The 17265-nt window shown below is 33.0% G+C and overlaps 1 protein-coding gene across 1 annotated transcript; it reads right to left on the bottom strand.

The window, feature by feature from the left end:
- Positions 1-506: 506 nt before the first annotated feature.
- LOC130811533 (leucine-rich repeat receptor-like serine/threonine-protein kinase SKM1) lies at positions 507-7950 on the bottom strand. The gene is made up of 4 exons (XM_057677859.1): positions 6551-7950; positions 4770-4818; positions 698-792; positions 507-598 (listed from the first exon to the last, which is right to left on the bottom strand). Exons 1-4 carry the CDS (start codon positions 7807-7809, stop codon positions 562-564), a joined length of 1440 nt encoding a protein of 479 aa, XP_057533842.1. The 5' UTR covers positions 7810-7950; the 3' UTR covers positions 507-561.
- Positions 7951-17265: the final 9315 nt, after the last annotated feature.

The raw sequence follows: 17265 nt of genomic DNA, 5'->3' as shown, positions 1-17265 counted from the left end.
TCCAATTACAATTGGCCTTCACTAGTGGAAAAAACCTCATTTGTTGCGGTTTTTTGACCATAGTATGCTGCGGTTTTGGCCCCAAGCATTAATGATAGCAGCCGATGGCCTATTGTAAATGTTGTGGTTTAAAACCACAGTAGAAAAGTCAACCATATCCTGTGGGCCTCCCTAAAACCGCAGCATATAGTGCAAGACTATATGCTGCAGGCCTCCACAAAACCACAGCATATAGTTTTGCACTATATGTTGCGGTTTTATGGAGGCCCGCAGTATGTATTATTATTATTTTTTTTTTTTTTTTTTTTTTTTTGCTTTTTTCGTTTAATACTAATAAATAATCCAATAATGTACAATGTAAACAATGATTAATCTCATAATCCAATGGTAATCACCAATTATCACCAATAATCTCTTTGTAAACCCTCGATCGTATATATAATAATATGTACTTATACAAATTAAAGTCCTAAATCTAAACTAATTACATTATTTACCAAGAACAAAAATTAGCAAGATACGCGGCAATCTTGTCTTTCAATTGGCACATTTCTCCATTTCTCAAAGAGCGTGTTTCCCTTGGAATATCGTATAAAACCTATAATATAAAATTAAATTAAATGATACGTAAATATTAGATTTTATCAATAGTAAATATATAATATTATAATTTAATTAGAACGTAACAAATACTTACGGCGTCAATGTTTTTGAGTCCAACCTCCTTCCCGGATTGTAAGATATTGTCCATGTATTTGAGAGTGTAGTAGCCGTAATCAATGGTATTATCAGCTTGTCGAAAGCAGTAAGAGAAAATAGATTTTAGTGCCAAAAAAGCTTAAAAACCCATAAAATCGCAACTTAGCACGTAATTTCTAGCATATGACTATGATTTTCAATTCTAACCACTTCAACAAATTAATATATACCAAATAGTGTTGTGTGCCAAGTTTCGTGCAAAATAAACAAAGTTTGAGCTACATTATGCGCCAAAGTGCCAAAAAAGCTTAACCCTTAAAATCGCAAATTAGCACATAATTTCTAGTATATGACTATGATTTTCAATTCTAACTACTTCAGCACAACAATATATACCACGTAGTGTTGTGTGTCAAGTTTCGTTCAAAACAAACCAAGTTTGAGCTACTTTATGCGCAAAAGTGCCAAAAAAAGCTTTAAAACCCATAAAATCGCAACTTAACACGTAATTAGCATATGGCTATGGTTTTTAAATTCTAACCACTTTAACACAATAATATATACCAAATAGTATTGTGTGCCAAGTTTCGTGCAAAACAAACCAAGTTTGAGCTACTTTATGCGCAAAAGTGCCAAAAAGCTTAAAAACCTATAAAATCGCAACTTAGCACTTAATTTCTAGCACGTGACTATGATTTTCAATTCTAACCACTTCAACACAATAATATATACCAAATAGTATTGTGTGCCAAGTTTCGTGCAAAACAAACCAAGTTTGAGCTACTTTACGCGCGAAAGTGCCAAAAAAGCTTAAAAGAACCTTAAAATCGCAACTTACCAAGTAATATTAAGAATATGACTATGATTTTTAACTCTAACCACTTCAACACAATAATATATACCAAATAGTGTTGTGTGCAAAGTTTCATGCAAAACAAACCAAGTTTAAGCTACTTTATGCGCAAAAGTGCCAAAAAAGCTTAAAAAACCTTATAATTTATACCTTGTGAATCACTTAATTCAAATGTATTCCTTTCGTGTGATCTACACGCATGTAACCAACATCTACATTATCTTGATCCACTGATTTTGGATTGATAAAGGGCGGGGAGTCTTCAAAAGCTTCACAATCTTCCTCATCCTCAACATCACTTATACTAAGGATGCTTCTTTTTCCCAGTACAACAATAGACCATTTTTTATCAGACGGGTCTACAATGTAGAATACTTGCTTGGTTTGTGTGGCTAGTATGAATGGCTCCTCACTATCACGCAAACGAGCTAAGTCTGAAAGAGTGAATCCACGAGGGTCGTCATTTTTTATGCATCGTCGATTATTATCTACCCACTTACATTTGAAAAGACCAATTGTGAAAGTAGAGTAGTCAAGCTCTCATATTTCATGTACTCGCCCGTAGTATACCAATTTAGCATCAACCGGCGCTTGATCCTTGGCACTCGCGTAAAATGTAGATGACACCAAAATAGAAACCCCACTATTTTGTAGATAAGATGACTTCTTATCTTGACCCTCAGTCTAAAATGTAAAGCTATTGACATCGTAACCCTCATATTTGTTGAAACCATCACGAGAACCAAAAGCTAACCACTTAACAATTTCTGATACACCCTTGAGTTCTTCACTTATTACTCGATTATGAAACCAATCAATAAACGTCTTGTTATGCAACTGCATCAATCCCATATCTCCTTTACAAGGATATTTTGCGTGCAATATATCTAAATGATCACTCAAAAAAGGATGAACTTCCGGAATATGATGCAACACATATAAGTGTGCTTGTAAAAGACTGTCTCGATGAGGTGTGATCGATTTGGAGCCAATTGTTCCTTTTCCCTCAAGACTTCCTTCATGTCGAGAGGTGGGAAGTCCAATAGGCTTTGCCAATGCAAGGCTAAAACTCGGGTATAAAGTTACTAATTTCATCGCTCACAGTGCCTTGAATCATACTCCCCTCAGGTTGTGCTGGATTCCTCACCTTGTTTTGTAAAACACCCATGTGCCTTTCAAAAGGATAACACCACCTTAAAAAACTGGACCCAAAAGCCTGGTCTCACGAACGAGATGACAATAAGATGAACCATTATGTCAAAGAAAGAAGGTGGAAAATACATCTCAAACTTGCATAAAGCTACAATCACGTCGACTTGAAGAGCATCAAGTTTAAAGGAATCAAGAACTTTACTACAAATTGTGTTGCAGAAAAAACATAGCTCGGTAATAGCATATTCACATGTTTTGGCAGTATTCCACAGATTGCAATTGGTAAGAACACTTGCATCATTACATGGTAATCGTGAGATTTCATGCTTCCCAAATTTAGCTCACCATTTAGGGTCACAAATCTCTTGATGTTGGATGAGTACCCAGACGGAACCTTAATGCCATACAAAGACTCACAAAATGCCCGCTTCTCTGTTTTGGACAATGTGTAGCAAGCTGGAGGCAAATAAACTTTGTCATTACTCATCTTCTTCTTACTGCCTTTTCCATTGTTACTGCCACCAATTTCATCAGCTTTATTTCTTTTCTTACTCACCTTAACATGTGCCCACAACTCCGGACGAAGACCCTTACATTCAAACCAATCTCGCACGGCCCTAACATCCTTTGTCTTACCCGGAATGTTCATGAGAGTCCCGAGTATGGCATCGCATAAATTTTTCTCTATATGCATAATAGTTTTATTCCATTTGTACATAGTCTGAGCCTTAAATTACGAACCTCATCCTCAAAAGTCTTATGCAACCTATCAATATTCTTCCACTCCGGAGAATCAGATGGATGTGTGAGCCAGTGACCTTTCTTCACACTATTTGCATGCCACCTTAAATTTAGCGCATCATTCTTTATAGAAAACAAGCGCTTGAATTTATGTATTATTGGAAGATACCACAATACCTTAGTCGGGGGCCCTTTAGCATCCTGAGCCCCTTTACGCTTGTAGCGCGATAACCCACACCTAGGACACTCTTTTAAGTTCTTGTTTTCATTCCGATACAATACACAATTATTCGGACACACATGAATCTTCTGGTACTTTAAGCCAAAAGGACACATGAGCTTTTCGGCATAATATGTCGACTTTGGAAGTTCATTTCCCTCAGGAAGCATCTCACCTAACGCTTCTAATAACATTGTGAAACTAGTGTCACTCCAATTGAACTTTGACTTAATGTTGAAAAGTGTCAACACTGCTGTTAGTTTGGTGAAGTTTGTACATCCAGGGTACAAAGGCTTTTGAGAAGCCTCTATCAACAAGTCAAAAACACGAGGACGTTTCCCTAACTCATCCTCGAATCCCTCCATCATCTCATCAACACGATCGACATCCTCATCGACATTCTCTTCATCTGTCTCATACCCATCAACATGATCTACTACATCCTCATTGACATCGGCCACATTATTGACGTCCTCAACAACACTTTTCTCTTTGTAAACTCCCTCCTCACCTTGCCAAACCCAAATATGATATTGAGGCCTAAACACACGTCGAAGTATGTGCTCCCTAAGAATATCAACACTATCTACCTTTGATACATTGCCAGAAGTGACACATGGGTAATAAAAACCAACTCCCCTCGTCCTAACTTGATGTTCAACTTCAATACTACAAAATTCTAATACGCCATCAATGAATTATGACGATTCAATGCTTCCATACATCCAAGAACGATCTTTTGTCATCCTAATTAGTGTGATTAATTAATTCAAAACAAAATTAATACACAACTTTAACATATATAATTAACCCTATTTAACCCTATATAACCAAAAACATATTTTAATGACAAAACATATATAACCAAAAAAAAGGCATTTTCTTTAATCAAATACACATAAATCAAAATTATAAGAAACTAATAATATACAACTATAAATATAAGTAAATTATTCACATTCAAATATACAACTACATATATACATAAGTAAATTATTCACATTCAATCGACCCTAAAAATTTTAATTAATTAAAATTATTCACATTCAAATATTCAAGTACATACATAAGTAAATTATTCACATTCAAATATAAAATACATACCTTGGTATTGAGATATGATAATTTTGTTTCTACAATAAGATTATGTAACCTACAATGAAAAACAAAATCAAAATTAGTATAAAAAAAGACTAAATCCTTATTAAAACACAATGAAGCTATTCTTGAAGAACTTAAACAAAGATTGAAAAATTTATACCTTGAAAAAGAACAAGACTAGCCCTAATTTCGTGGCTTTTGAAGGAAAAGCAACAATGGTGGATTGAAGAACTTAAACAAAGATGGAGAAGGAAATTCTTGCATTGGGTGGTTATTGAAGCAATAAATTTCAACAACACAGTATCAGTAGAGTCGTGAGGTTTGGAAGATGATGAACGAAATAAAGATAAAACACTATAGAGTCGTGGGTTTTTGAAGAACTTAAAGAGATTTTTCGTGGGTTTTTGAAGAAATTTTCTAAAATGGAAGAGCTTGAAGAAGAAGACAGTCGTCGTCGTGGGTTTAAGGAATACAACAGTTATTTGAGGGTTTAAAGCAATTGAACGTTGAAACGCGGGTTTTAAATTTTTTGGACTGACTATTTGCTGCGGGCTAGCAAAAACCACAGCATATAAGGGCTTATATGCTTCGGGCTTATTAAAACCGCAACATATAAGTTCTTATATGCTGCAGGCATCAGGTGAACCGCATCATTTGTATTATATATTTTTCTTTGCTTTTTTTTTTGCTATTTAATGTTGCGTCTAAAGAAAAACCGCAGCAAATAACACGCAGCAGATACGTTTTTTTCCACTAGTGCTTGATCACTTAGGATCCGCCCAAACTTCCTTGTTTTTATAGCATTCTTAGATGAGTTAACACGATCGATCAAAGAAGATGTGCCTTAGTGCATTTTGTTTGTTGACGATATAATTGGTCAAGTGGTTGAGACCTCAAATAGAAAAATGTAAGTTAGAATGATTTGTAGTCCAAGAGGTTTATATTAAGTTGGAGTAAAACAGAGTACAGATAGTATAATTTTGGCACAAATGAAAATCTCTAAGTGGATGCTTTAAATACAGTGGGTCCAAGTCCATATTAAAGAATATTAGGGGATATCCAATAGGAAGCGGCCTATAAGATTAATAGCAAGCGACAAAAATTGAGAGCAACCTATAGATATTTGTGATTGAGTATGCCCCTAAAGAACAAGGGGAATTAAAGTTTTAGTGCACATCTAGCTATTAGACCATCGCCACTATATGGAACAAAATATTGGGCTTTTAGAAATAGTTATTATAGGAATTGATGCAACAATGCGAATGCTTAGATGAATGAATGTACATATTTTGAGAGATAGAATTCAAAACAAAGTGTTAGAAAAGGTTTAAGTGTAGCGACTATTGAGGATAAGATGAAGAGAACCGTCTAAGATGATTTGAACATGTAAAAAGAGATATGTAAAAATGAACAAAAGAACAAGAATCAATCTGGGCGACTATTAAACTGATATAATAATTTATATAACCGACCTAAATGTTTTTGGGATTAAGGTTTTTGTATTGTTGTAGAAGAATAAAATTCACAATCACCATCATAGTCAAGAGCCTGATAACAAACACAACATGAGATTATAATTTGCAAAGACTCCACACCAGTAACAAAAACTACATAATAGAACTCCACAATCTTGGTTGGGAGCTGGGTTATAATAAAAATTAACAAATACAATCTATTTAATTGAGTTTTGTTGCATGTAAACCATAGAAAAAAACAAAGGGACTATCCCATAACTCTTAAAAAACCCACTATAGACCCTTATATTTTGCACAATAAACTCTTACGGAATCATAGGAGGCCTAGGCCTTAAGCTGTTCTTGCACTGAATCAGTGATTTCTGCTCCCCACCATGGCAAAAGAAGAATGTTTTAGGACAAGTATACAAACAATTATCCACCAAACTCACATTAACCGAACCGGGTTTAAGCTCTTTTAATTGATCCGGTATTGGTCCGAACAAGTAGTTCCCACCAAGCAAAAGCCTTTGAAACGACGTCGTTGCTAGTTTTACAGCATACCCAGATGGTATCATTCCTGTAAACCTGTTATGTTCCAGTGACAATGCAGATAGTTTTGGCAACTCACCAAAAAATCTAGGCAACAACCCATTAATCTCATTATAACTGAGATCAATAGCCACTAATTTCCTTCCCTTGATCCCTCTCCCACTCGGCGATTCGACCCCCGAAAGTTGGTTATGTGATAGACTAATCTGCTCTAATGAAGGGTGCTCAAAAAATTGACCTGTAATTGACCCAACTAGCTCATTATAGCTAAGATCTAATACTTGAAGAAATTCCATATGCAAAAAATTTCTGGGTATTTCTCCTTTTAAGCTGTTATTCCTCATTGAGAAAGAAAACAGTGATCTAGGGAGTGAAAATGGGTTAGTACTACCAATTGAAGATATATTGTTATGACTTACATCAAAGTAATACAAATTATGAAGAGAACCCAGAAAGGGAAGTTCACCAGAAAGTCGATTCAATTGGATTTCAACCCTTTTTAAGTGACTCAACTTGTTCAAACTCGGTGGGATTGACCCAGTGAATTGATTATCATCTAAATAAAGCTCTTCAAGGTAAGGTAAGGACCCAAAAGAAGTGGGTATTGAAAAGGAAAACAGATTATGTGAGAGACTGAGTCGACGCAGGCTAATAAGGTTAGAAAACGATTGAGGAAGCGCGCCGGAAAAGGAGTTTTCGGCGAGATCAAGAGTGCGGAGATAAGGGAGCAGCCATGTTATGTTAGTGAGCTGGGCAGAGTAACCGGCAGAGTCAAGAGTAATTTCAGTGACTCTACTTAGTCCTGCAAGAGTAAAATCACACCTGATTCCACATGTGAAATTTGAACTGAAAATGTGGTCACATGGATCAACAGAAAAATCCCAGGAACTTAGACATGATCCTGGTGTTATTGATTTTGGGTCAATTGAGTGTTTCAGATTCTTCAGGATTTCTATATCTTTTTCGTGTGTTTTTGATTCAAGTAATAGTGTATTCAAACATAATAGAGAGAATAAAACAAAATGTACTTGTTTCATTTTTATTTTTTTTGGGAAATTTTTGGGATTTTAATCTGAAAAAAGTAGTGTTAGTGGACTACTTAGTAGTTTTAGTAGGTAAAGGAAAGGATGATCAGGCAGATGAGCCGTACAAATTAATCCGACTGAAGATACTCTAATTAACAAGTCTTGTGCAGGATCTTGTTTTAATGCATTAATTAAAGGAGTTAACGCTTGAGTTGTACTGGTCGGTATTGTTGGTAGTCAGAACTTTGAAGTGAATGGACAGGTTTCGTGAACCCACTAATTTGTATTTGAAAAAAAAAAAAAAAAAAAAAAAAAAAAAAAAAAAAATCTTAGTTGATCTAATTGATAAATTATATTGGTGAGTTATTAGATATCAATATATCTAAATATTTATTAGTAGTGGTTAGTTTATCAAGTTGTAGATTTAGATAAATTTATGATATTATGTTAAATTAGATTGGACTTATTGTGAATGTCAACATTAACGGGAAAGACACAAGTTGCACACACTTCATAAACCAAGAAGATATATATCATCCCAAACCATATGGCAATGGGAAGAAGGACTCCAATAACTTATAAAGTGTGCACACCATTTTGATGTGGGATAACTCATCCCAACACATTATCCCTGTGGTCTGGTTGTTAATTAGTAGTCCCTCCAATTCAATTTAATTGTCCCTTTTGGTTAGTTTGGGCACAAATATTAAGAAAACAAGAGGACTATCTAAACTAGCAAATTCATATGCAATATTGGATATTTTTAATATTAAGAAAATGAGGTGACCACCTAAAATTATTATATAGTAGACTCAGGTATAATATTGAGTATTTTTAATATTAAGAAAATTAGGGAGCTACTTAAAATGCATGTTTTAAAATAGAATTGGAATAGTAGAGGTAAACTGTCTAAATAAAAAATGAGACAATTAAAAAGATTTAAAGAGAATATTAAATTATGAAAATGATGTTAACAAAACTATTCTGTACTTGTTTTATTGTAATAATTATTTTTCTTCTCAAAATTTAATTTTCATCGGGTTTCACTTGGAAATGCGATATACATCAAATGACAATAGTAAATAATGGAAAATTATAAAGAAAAATATCCAGGGAATGAAAACTCCATTAGTATCATTAAATGTTGGTGCGTGCTCTACCAAATAAATAAATTGTGTGTCTCATATTTTAATTTGTTGTGGTTGTTGTTATTTTGGGTTGTATTTTGAATTTTCATATATTTTTTGGTAGCATTTTGTGTTCTATTTTAATACCATTTACAAATTCAAAATTTCTGATTATTTTCGTTTTTTTTTTTTATATAATTTAAAATTCTATAAAAGAATAATACAGTGTTGAAGTTTTGATGTCTTGAATGTTAAGACTCATGAGAGGGCATATGGATGTACAAATAAAATAAGTTTTAGTTGGTATGTATTCCTATTAATTATTGTCTCTTTTAAGATAATTATAAACCTTTTTGACCCCTCTTCTTTTTGTTCAATATGTCTCTTTGAATCTTTATTGTAGTTCTCTCCATTAAAATGCAATAAAACTTGTTATTGACTTTAATGAAATACCTAGGTTAAGGAGGATGTAGCCCGTAATAATTAAACATCGTTAACTATGTATGTTAATTAATTATTGTTTGATTCTTGCAATCGACTGTTTCTTAAACTAGGGTTACTTGATCTTATTTTTTTTCAATTCAATTGAAAATCTAATCTTTAGAAAAGGTATTATTATTATTATATGTTCCAATTAATTGATTTAGAGTAGCTAAACACATCTTATTCCCCTTATAGGAAAATTAAAATGAAGAGTCGTACTTTGCCTCTGTCCGTCAACTATTTGATGGGCTAACTGAAAACCATAGTTAAGTTTCCAATATTTGCAATAATGTAATTATAATGAGTTGGGAACTGAATGTACCGACTTTTATAAAGAAAAAAGCATAGGGATTGAGAACTTTATTAATTGTTTTATAGATTTCATGCATTGACATTTAAAGGGTTTTACTTGTCCAATAACAGACTTAATATTAAGAGGGGGAGGGTGTTTGATTTTTAGCTTTTAACTTAGCTTTTTAGTTGACTTTTGGTTTTTAGCTTATTGGTTGATTAAATATTTAAAATAAGTATTTTGCAAATAACTTTTAAAGCAGCTGAAAAGTTGACTTTTAAGGCAAAATGAAAAAGCTATTCCAGCTAGTTTTTTTAGTTGGCTTTTGACTTGTTGGCTACTTTTTCTCTAATAAACAGCCAACAACTAATACTCAAATTTACCAAACATCTCCACAAACAGCTACCTTTTTTAGCTAACTTAAAAGCCAACAAAAACAACTAACATTTTCAGCTGATCAAACAAACCAACTAAAAAGCCAACAGCCAACAGCCAACAGCCAACAGCCAACAACCAATAGCCAATTGCTAAACAGTAAACACCCCCTAAAAAATTTAGTTAAAGTTATAGATACATATATTTTTCCTTCGTTTTAAACCTGCAGTCAACATTTTTTTCAATCTAATTCATTTGTCGGATTATTTATTTTAGGGATACATACAATTAAATATTATAAATTGTTGTTAAAGACGGTTTTACCATGCCGAGTGCCGAGAGACACGTCGGCGTCTTATATATTTGCATGGGTTAAAAACTCATCTAATATATATTATGATAATATGGACTCCTTGTTTAAGATTGCCTCATGATCTCATCAAGTGACGATCTCTTACAAAAGTATCTTATTAAATATTATAAAGTTTATTATTACAAAAATATGCAACAAAACGAAATAAATAAGATCCCACGTGACTATGTTTTTTGTAATATTATAATCATAATATGTAAAATATCACAAAATAATAAAAATTCAATAGTTAATTTAGGTGCAAGTAAAAAGATTGAAGAAATATGTTTATAAAAAAGTGAAAAAAACTTATGAATAAGATGAATATATTAGTTAAATTTACATTTAAAAAGAAGTGTATATGATGACTAAAAATTAAAATTGGGCAAAGTTATAGGACATATCAAAAAGATGGGGCTAATTGTTTCTCACATAGGTGAGTACTACATTTGTCGGTAAGTTGACTCAAAGGTGAAGAATTATGACTTGTGACTCGAGTTATGATGAAGTATGACTTTTATGACCAGCATTGTTCTCATATAAAACATATATTTGAGATTTGAAATTGAAAATGCTGAGGAAGAAGATTAAGTAGATAATGGTAAAATTCCAGAAATTGATGTGGAATTTTTGTTGTCAGCACACATAGTAACAAATGGGTCCATCTTATGGAAGTAACAATTTCACTAAGTTCTATTTATAATCCGAAAAAATAATTGTTTTAACAGCAAACACACGATGAAAGTGAATTAAATGATTGATCTCATAAAGTGTTAATCAATAACAATTTCACTAAATTTCATTAATTACGCGAAAATATAATTATTTTAACAGCACACAATAATTTCTACAACACATAGTGAAATTGAAGCATACCAATAGATTTCATGAAAGTGTTTATGAATTACAATTTCACTAAATTCTACTAATTGCAAAAGGAAACAATTAAAGAAAGCATAATTATCTTAACTGTTGAGCTTTGTCTTAAGTTACTCGTATATCTTAGGGTTGTCACAAAATTTTAGTGTCCCTGAGCGGATATTGATTATGCTTTAAAAATGAATATCAATTCTGTTATTTTTAGTGATGATTATCAATTCTGTTATTTTTAGTGATGATTGAACAAATATTAATTTTTCTCAATAAGACAACATGTATTTAATGAATAAACCTAAATTCCCGACTGGCCCGAACTTGAACATTTTGGAACCCTAAGAAAATTGATATATTTCGGCCCCTTTAAAATGTACATTATGTTAAAATATAAAATAAAAATAAATCTATTTTTACTCTATTAAACAATGTCATTTTTAAAAATAAATACAATTTTAACAATGTAATCAACTCTTGCTTATATTCTCTTTTTTTTCACTTCTAAATAATTATTAAGGAATACAAAGATTGAAAAATAAATTCAGCACAATATAATCAAACAAAATTATAAACATTGAAAAGATTAATAATGCAGAATAAAGATTAATATAAAGGTTTAGATTTTTGAAACTTGCTTTGTATATTAATTAACTTGTAATACAGAGAACTCTATTTATACAAGCTAGTGAGCACTAAATAAGAAAATAAAATCAAAATAAAATAAACACAATCAATTAGAATAATTATTGATACCCTAAACATATACATTTCTACACTCCCCCTCAAATTAGATCTTCGGATCACCAATACCTAACTTGCACAAAGTTTGTTCAAAAGCTTCTGATGTTACTGTCTTTGTGAGAATATCAACTAATTGATCCTGATCTGACAAAGGGCAAGCTTATAATCTTGTTCTCCAACTTCTCTTTTATGAAGTGTCTGTCAATTTCAACACGTTTGGTGCGGTCATCTTAAACTAGGTTTACAGAGATACTAATTGCTGCTTTGTTATCACTAAACAACATACAAGCCCTTTTCTTTAGAAAATGCAATTCACTAAGGAACTTTTTGAACCATATGACTTCATTATACCTTTGGCAATTCCCCTAAATTCTGCCTTTGCACTTGATAAGGCAACCACTTTCTGCTTTTCACTTTTCCACGTGACAAGATTTCCTCCAACCAATGTGAAGTACCCAGAGGTAGATTTTAGATCATCTCGATCTCCTGCCTAATTAGCATCTGTAAGCGAAAAGCTCTAAGTGCTCATTCTTCTTACAAAATATGCCTCCTCGACTTGTACCCTTGAGATACCTCAAAATTCGCAAAACTGTTTTCATATGTTATGTTTGTGGTTGATGAATTTGCTTACTGCTCCGATAGCGTATGCAGTGTCTGGTCGAGTGTGAGCAAGATAGATAAGTTTGCCAACCATTCTCTGATATTGTCCTCTGTTTGCTAGTTTTTCTCCTTCAATCATCTGAAAACCATGATGAGTTCTAATAGATGTCTTTGCAGGTTTAGAATCAATCATACCAGTTTCGGCCAATAGGTCAAGTATATACTTCCTTTGACTTATAAAGATACCTCCCTTTGACCTTAGAACTTCAATACCAAGAAAATATCAGTTGACCCAAATCCTTCATTTCAAATTCACAAGACAACTACTTTTTGAGGGCATAAATATCTTCTCTATCATCTCAAATAATGATCATATCATCTACATATATGATCAAACATGTGATGCGGACCCTCTGCCTCTTAAGAAATAATGTGTGATTCGAATTGCTTTGCTTGTACCCAAACTTCGTCATAGATGTAATGACCTTCCAAACCATGCTCTTGGAGACGGCTTTAGACCACAAATCGCCTTTTTTAGTTTACACCCTTTGGCTAGATTATATATAGTCACCTGAGAAACCTAGAGGAGCTTTCATGTACACTTCTTCTATTTTCCTATGAAGGAAAGCATTTCTTCACATTAAACTGGTGTAATAGACAATCTTTGTTTGTAGCAATAGAGAATAAAACACGGATCTTATCAATTTCGGCCATTGAGAGAACATCTTTAAGTAATCCACTCCATATGTCTGAGTATACCCTTGTGCTACTAATCAGGCTTTGTACCTTTCAACAGTTCCATTAGCTAGGTACTTGATAGGAGTACACCCACCTGCACCCTACTACTTTATTTCCTTTTGATAGTTAACGTTTCTCCCAAGTTTCATTCTTGTCAAGAGCAGAGATTTCTTCTTCCATTGCCTTCTTCCACTTTAGGTCTCGAAGAGCTTCTTCAAAATTTTTAGACACATCACAAGAGTAAAGAGCAGTAATGAAAGCCATAGCTAAAAGTGAAAGTTTTTCATTACTTTCCCTGTTTATAGGATATCTAGATCTCAGTGCCTCGAACGAGTCATATCTCCTTGGTAGGATACCCATTGTGCTCCTGGGTGGTAACTTATACCTGTTTGGTATGTCTACATCAACAACATCATCGAAGTTATTATAAATCACTTGAGGGACATCAAAAAAATTACCTCTTCCAGGTTAAAATGCTTAATAGGTGGAACTGGAGTTGGCTGAAGAGGAGATATTATGTCTTCAAAAACAACGTCGTTAGACTCGCCTACTTGCTCTTTTGGTTCTTCTGGATTCAATCACAATTGGATAAATGATGTCTTCCCCTAAGAACTAGGCTGGGTATAATAATAGGACTATTTAAAGAAATCACAACCATAGTAGTGTACATTCAATTGTATAAAGGATAAAAACACAGGTATCCCTTTTGATTTACCCCATAGCCAAGAAAAACACACTTAATTGCCCGTGGTTCAAGTTTTGTCTTGATTTGTTTAAGAAGATAAACATAAGCTATGTACCCAAAAAACACAAGGAGGTAAGGAATGAGAGAGGGAAGGGAAACAAAAGACCCCAAGGTGGAAAGCAGAGTTTTGTAATTGAGTGGTTTAGAAGAAAGGAGGTTGGTGAGGTAGGTAGCTATAGCAAGGGCTTCAAGCCAGAAAGAAGCAGCGGAATGGGACTTTATTAAGACGGCTCTACTGATTTCAAGCAAGGTGCGATTTTTGCGTTCACCAACCCTATTTTGTTGTGTAGTGTTGAGACAAGACATTTGATGGATCATCCCTTGATAAAAAATGAATTGCTTCATGGCTAGGTTAATATACTCCCCCTCATTGTTAGAACGTAATATTTGTGGTATAGCATTAATTGAGTTCGAAGCATATTATAGAAGGTAACAAAAATTGAAAAACCTCAGATTTCTGTTTCAAAAATACAACCAACTCATACGAGTACAATCATCCACAATTAAGACATACTATGAAAATTCATGAGTACCAAATCTAAAGGGGACCCCCACACATCATAATGTATTAAAGAAAATGGTCTAGTAGAATGGGTTACACTAGGCAAATATGAATGTGAAGACTCAATTACTTTAAAAAAGATGATATTCAAAATGCATATTAAATTAATCAAGAAATTAATTAATTATATTTATTAGATTAATTGAACCAAAATCATATTTACTTTAAAAGGAATTTAATATATGTTTATTTGGTATTAATTGATATGTGTTTCTTAAATCGTTAGCTAGTTGAAATGTTACTTAAATAAGTTAAAGAAGTCAAAGATTTATTATTGACACATGTTTTTATCAATTAAGCAAAAAAGATTAAGTGTCATTTAGATAATAAAATGTTTATTATTAATCCAGTCCAAAATGATTAAGTTAAATTAAAATTAATACTTTGGTCATATGATTCTATATCATGAATAAAATGAATTATTTGCTATGTATATTATGAGTGCACGTTTATTGTATTAAAATATGGTTAGTCTAATAATATCTCATGTTTAAATTAGTCTTATGTTTTATAAGTTAAATAAAATTAGACTAAGTAATACTTATGTTTAGTCACACGGTTTTGTTGGTTAAAATTAGAATAAGTAAATTACTTAGTGAACAAGACTAGTTGTGTTCAAAAATGGTCCTTCCTAAACGTATGGAAACAACTTCCTATAATTATGGATGTGTTGATAAATGTACCTACAACTTAGGAGAGGCTAGTTTAAAGTGTTCCAATAATTTTGGGATAAGATGTATTAATCAAAAAATGATTTAGGAATTAATATGAAAACGCTTGATTATTGTTGGTTCTAGTACTAACTTGACAGGTTTATCTAAGTATTGAAGAAGGTAAAAATAGCTAAACGTGTTTTGGTCAATAAGTCAAGTGGAGCGTATAACTGACTTGTAACCCAAGGCTTTGAAAGTCAATTCCAGCATAACCAGAATTGAGATAAATAAGGATATGAAGCTTTATATTCTCAACAGCTAGTTTGAAGGCGTGGCTTATATACTAATAATTGAAGCTTTATATTCTCAACAGCTAGTTTGAAGGCGTGGCTTATATACTAATAATTGAAGCTTCATTCAAGAATTGAAGAACACAAAATACAACACTTACTTGCCATTTGTATTTTTGGAGTCTTAAAGTCTAATAGAGTTGTAAATCTAGTTATTCATAATGTGTCTAACTCTCACAATAAATTTTAATTATGCCTTAAAGTCTTAGAATACTTTTAGAAGTATTCGTTTGTTTTCTCTATTGTGAAATTGGTTTAAATCTTTTATTAAGGTATCATGTAGACCGTTCTTCAAGGGAAAAAAATGGTGACAGAAGATAAAGAGATCTTCTTAGTGATCTATTAGTGATCTAGGGTTCATTAATAAAAGACGTTGAATCCTAAGGGTCGAAAAGGAACCCATAGGCGTGGAGTAGGCTATTGATAGTTGAACCTTGTTGACAAATCTCTTGTTTTCTCTAAGTTTATTTTCGCACTTAAGTTTTAGATTTGTTATTCGACCTTAAACAGTTTTCAGAAAACTGTTTGAAAGATCTCACAAGCTCTTGAGCTAACAGTTAAAGGAAGAATTTTAAACGGACGTACTCTTTATTCACCCTTTCCTCTAAAGAGTATTCAATCTTCTATCAACCTTCAGAATGTTTATAACTTTTTCTAAAACACATGCTTCACAATCAAGAGACAGAGTAGTGGTTTTAAATGACGGAAATAAATGTTTGAGGTAAGTTAAAGAGGGGTGATCCAGACGTCGATACCACATCCAGAAGTGATAATCAGGAGATCCACGAGTAAGCATAGCTTGACCTTTTTGAGTCGTCTCATCCACACTGTACAAATCTCCTCGTTGAGTACCACATCCAATGATTTTCTCGGTCTGAGCATCCTGCACAATACAATCGATGGAAGACATAATAATAATGCAATTAAGCTCTTTAGTCGGCTGACTAATGGACAATAATTTATGGGACAAGTTAGGAATTAAAAGACAATTATTGAGATGAATAAAAGGTGAAATGTCAACAGGTCCAGTGTGATCAACACTGATACAAGCCCCATTTGAATTTTGGATGTGCTTACGAGACCGATCCAAAAGACAACAATTTCGAGGGTCAAAGGTCATAATGTCAATGGCCTCACAATTATAAATCCAATTTAAGGATTTTGTATGGCCTACTAGGCCCAACCCATGAGTTTTATGAGAGCTAAGAGGCTCATGAGTAAATTTGGCTTGTAATTTAGTTTGAGAATTCGGAAAATTGTGGGGAAACAATTTGGTTCGGTCGCGTGGCAGGAACATTAGGTTGCAGTAGGATGTTGTAATTTGGACTTTCCTTTATATAATATTCATCATTTCCTCCCCAGGAAAGTTCAAGAAAAGAAGATGAATGAAATAAAAAGATAGAATGAAAATGGAGAAGGTTAGACAAAGAAGACAAGGAAAAAAAATGAAATTTCACAATTCAACGTATAATTTAACGTTTTTTGAATATTAATGTTACGGTAGCTTATGTTCTTAAAAAAACAATGCTATTTTGTGGAAAATTTTAAGATTTGCTATCACTTGCATTTCGCAAAAA

Source organism: Amaranthus tricolor, chromosome 4 (assembly GCF_026212465.1).
Source record: "Amaranthus tricolor cultivar Red isolate AtriRed21 chromosome 4, ASM2621246v1, whole genome shotgun sequence".
In the NCBI taxonomy this organism is placed as follows: Eukaryota; Viridiplantae; Streptophyta; class Magnoliopsida; order Caryophyllales; family Amaranthaceae; genus Amaranthus; species Amaranthus tricolor.
Note: the sequence above shows the minus strand (reverse complement) of the source record. Positions and strands in the feature narration are given on the sequence as shown.

Coding starts and splice junctions, on each gene's coding strand:
- LOC130811533 (XM_057677859.1), bottom strand. CDS start 7,809: ATGAAACAAGTACATTTTGTTTTATTCTCTCTATTATGTTTGAATACA. Junction 793..4,769: donor TATCATATCTCAATACCAAG/GTATGTATTTTA, acceptor GCTTTCGACAAG/CTGATAATACCATTGATTAC. Junction 599..697: donor GACTCAAAAACATTGACGCC/GTAAGTATTTGT, acceptor TTTATATTATAG/GTTTTATACGATATTCCAAG.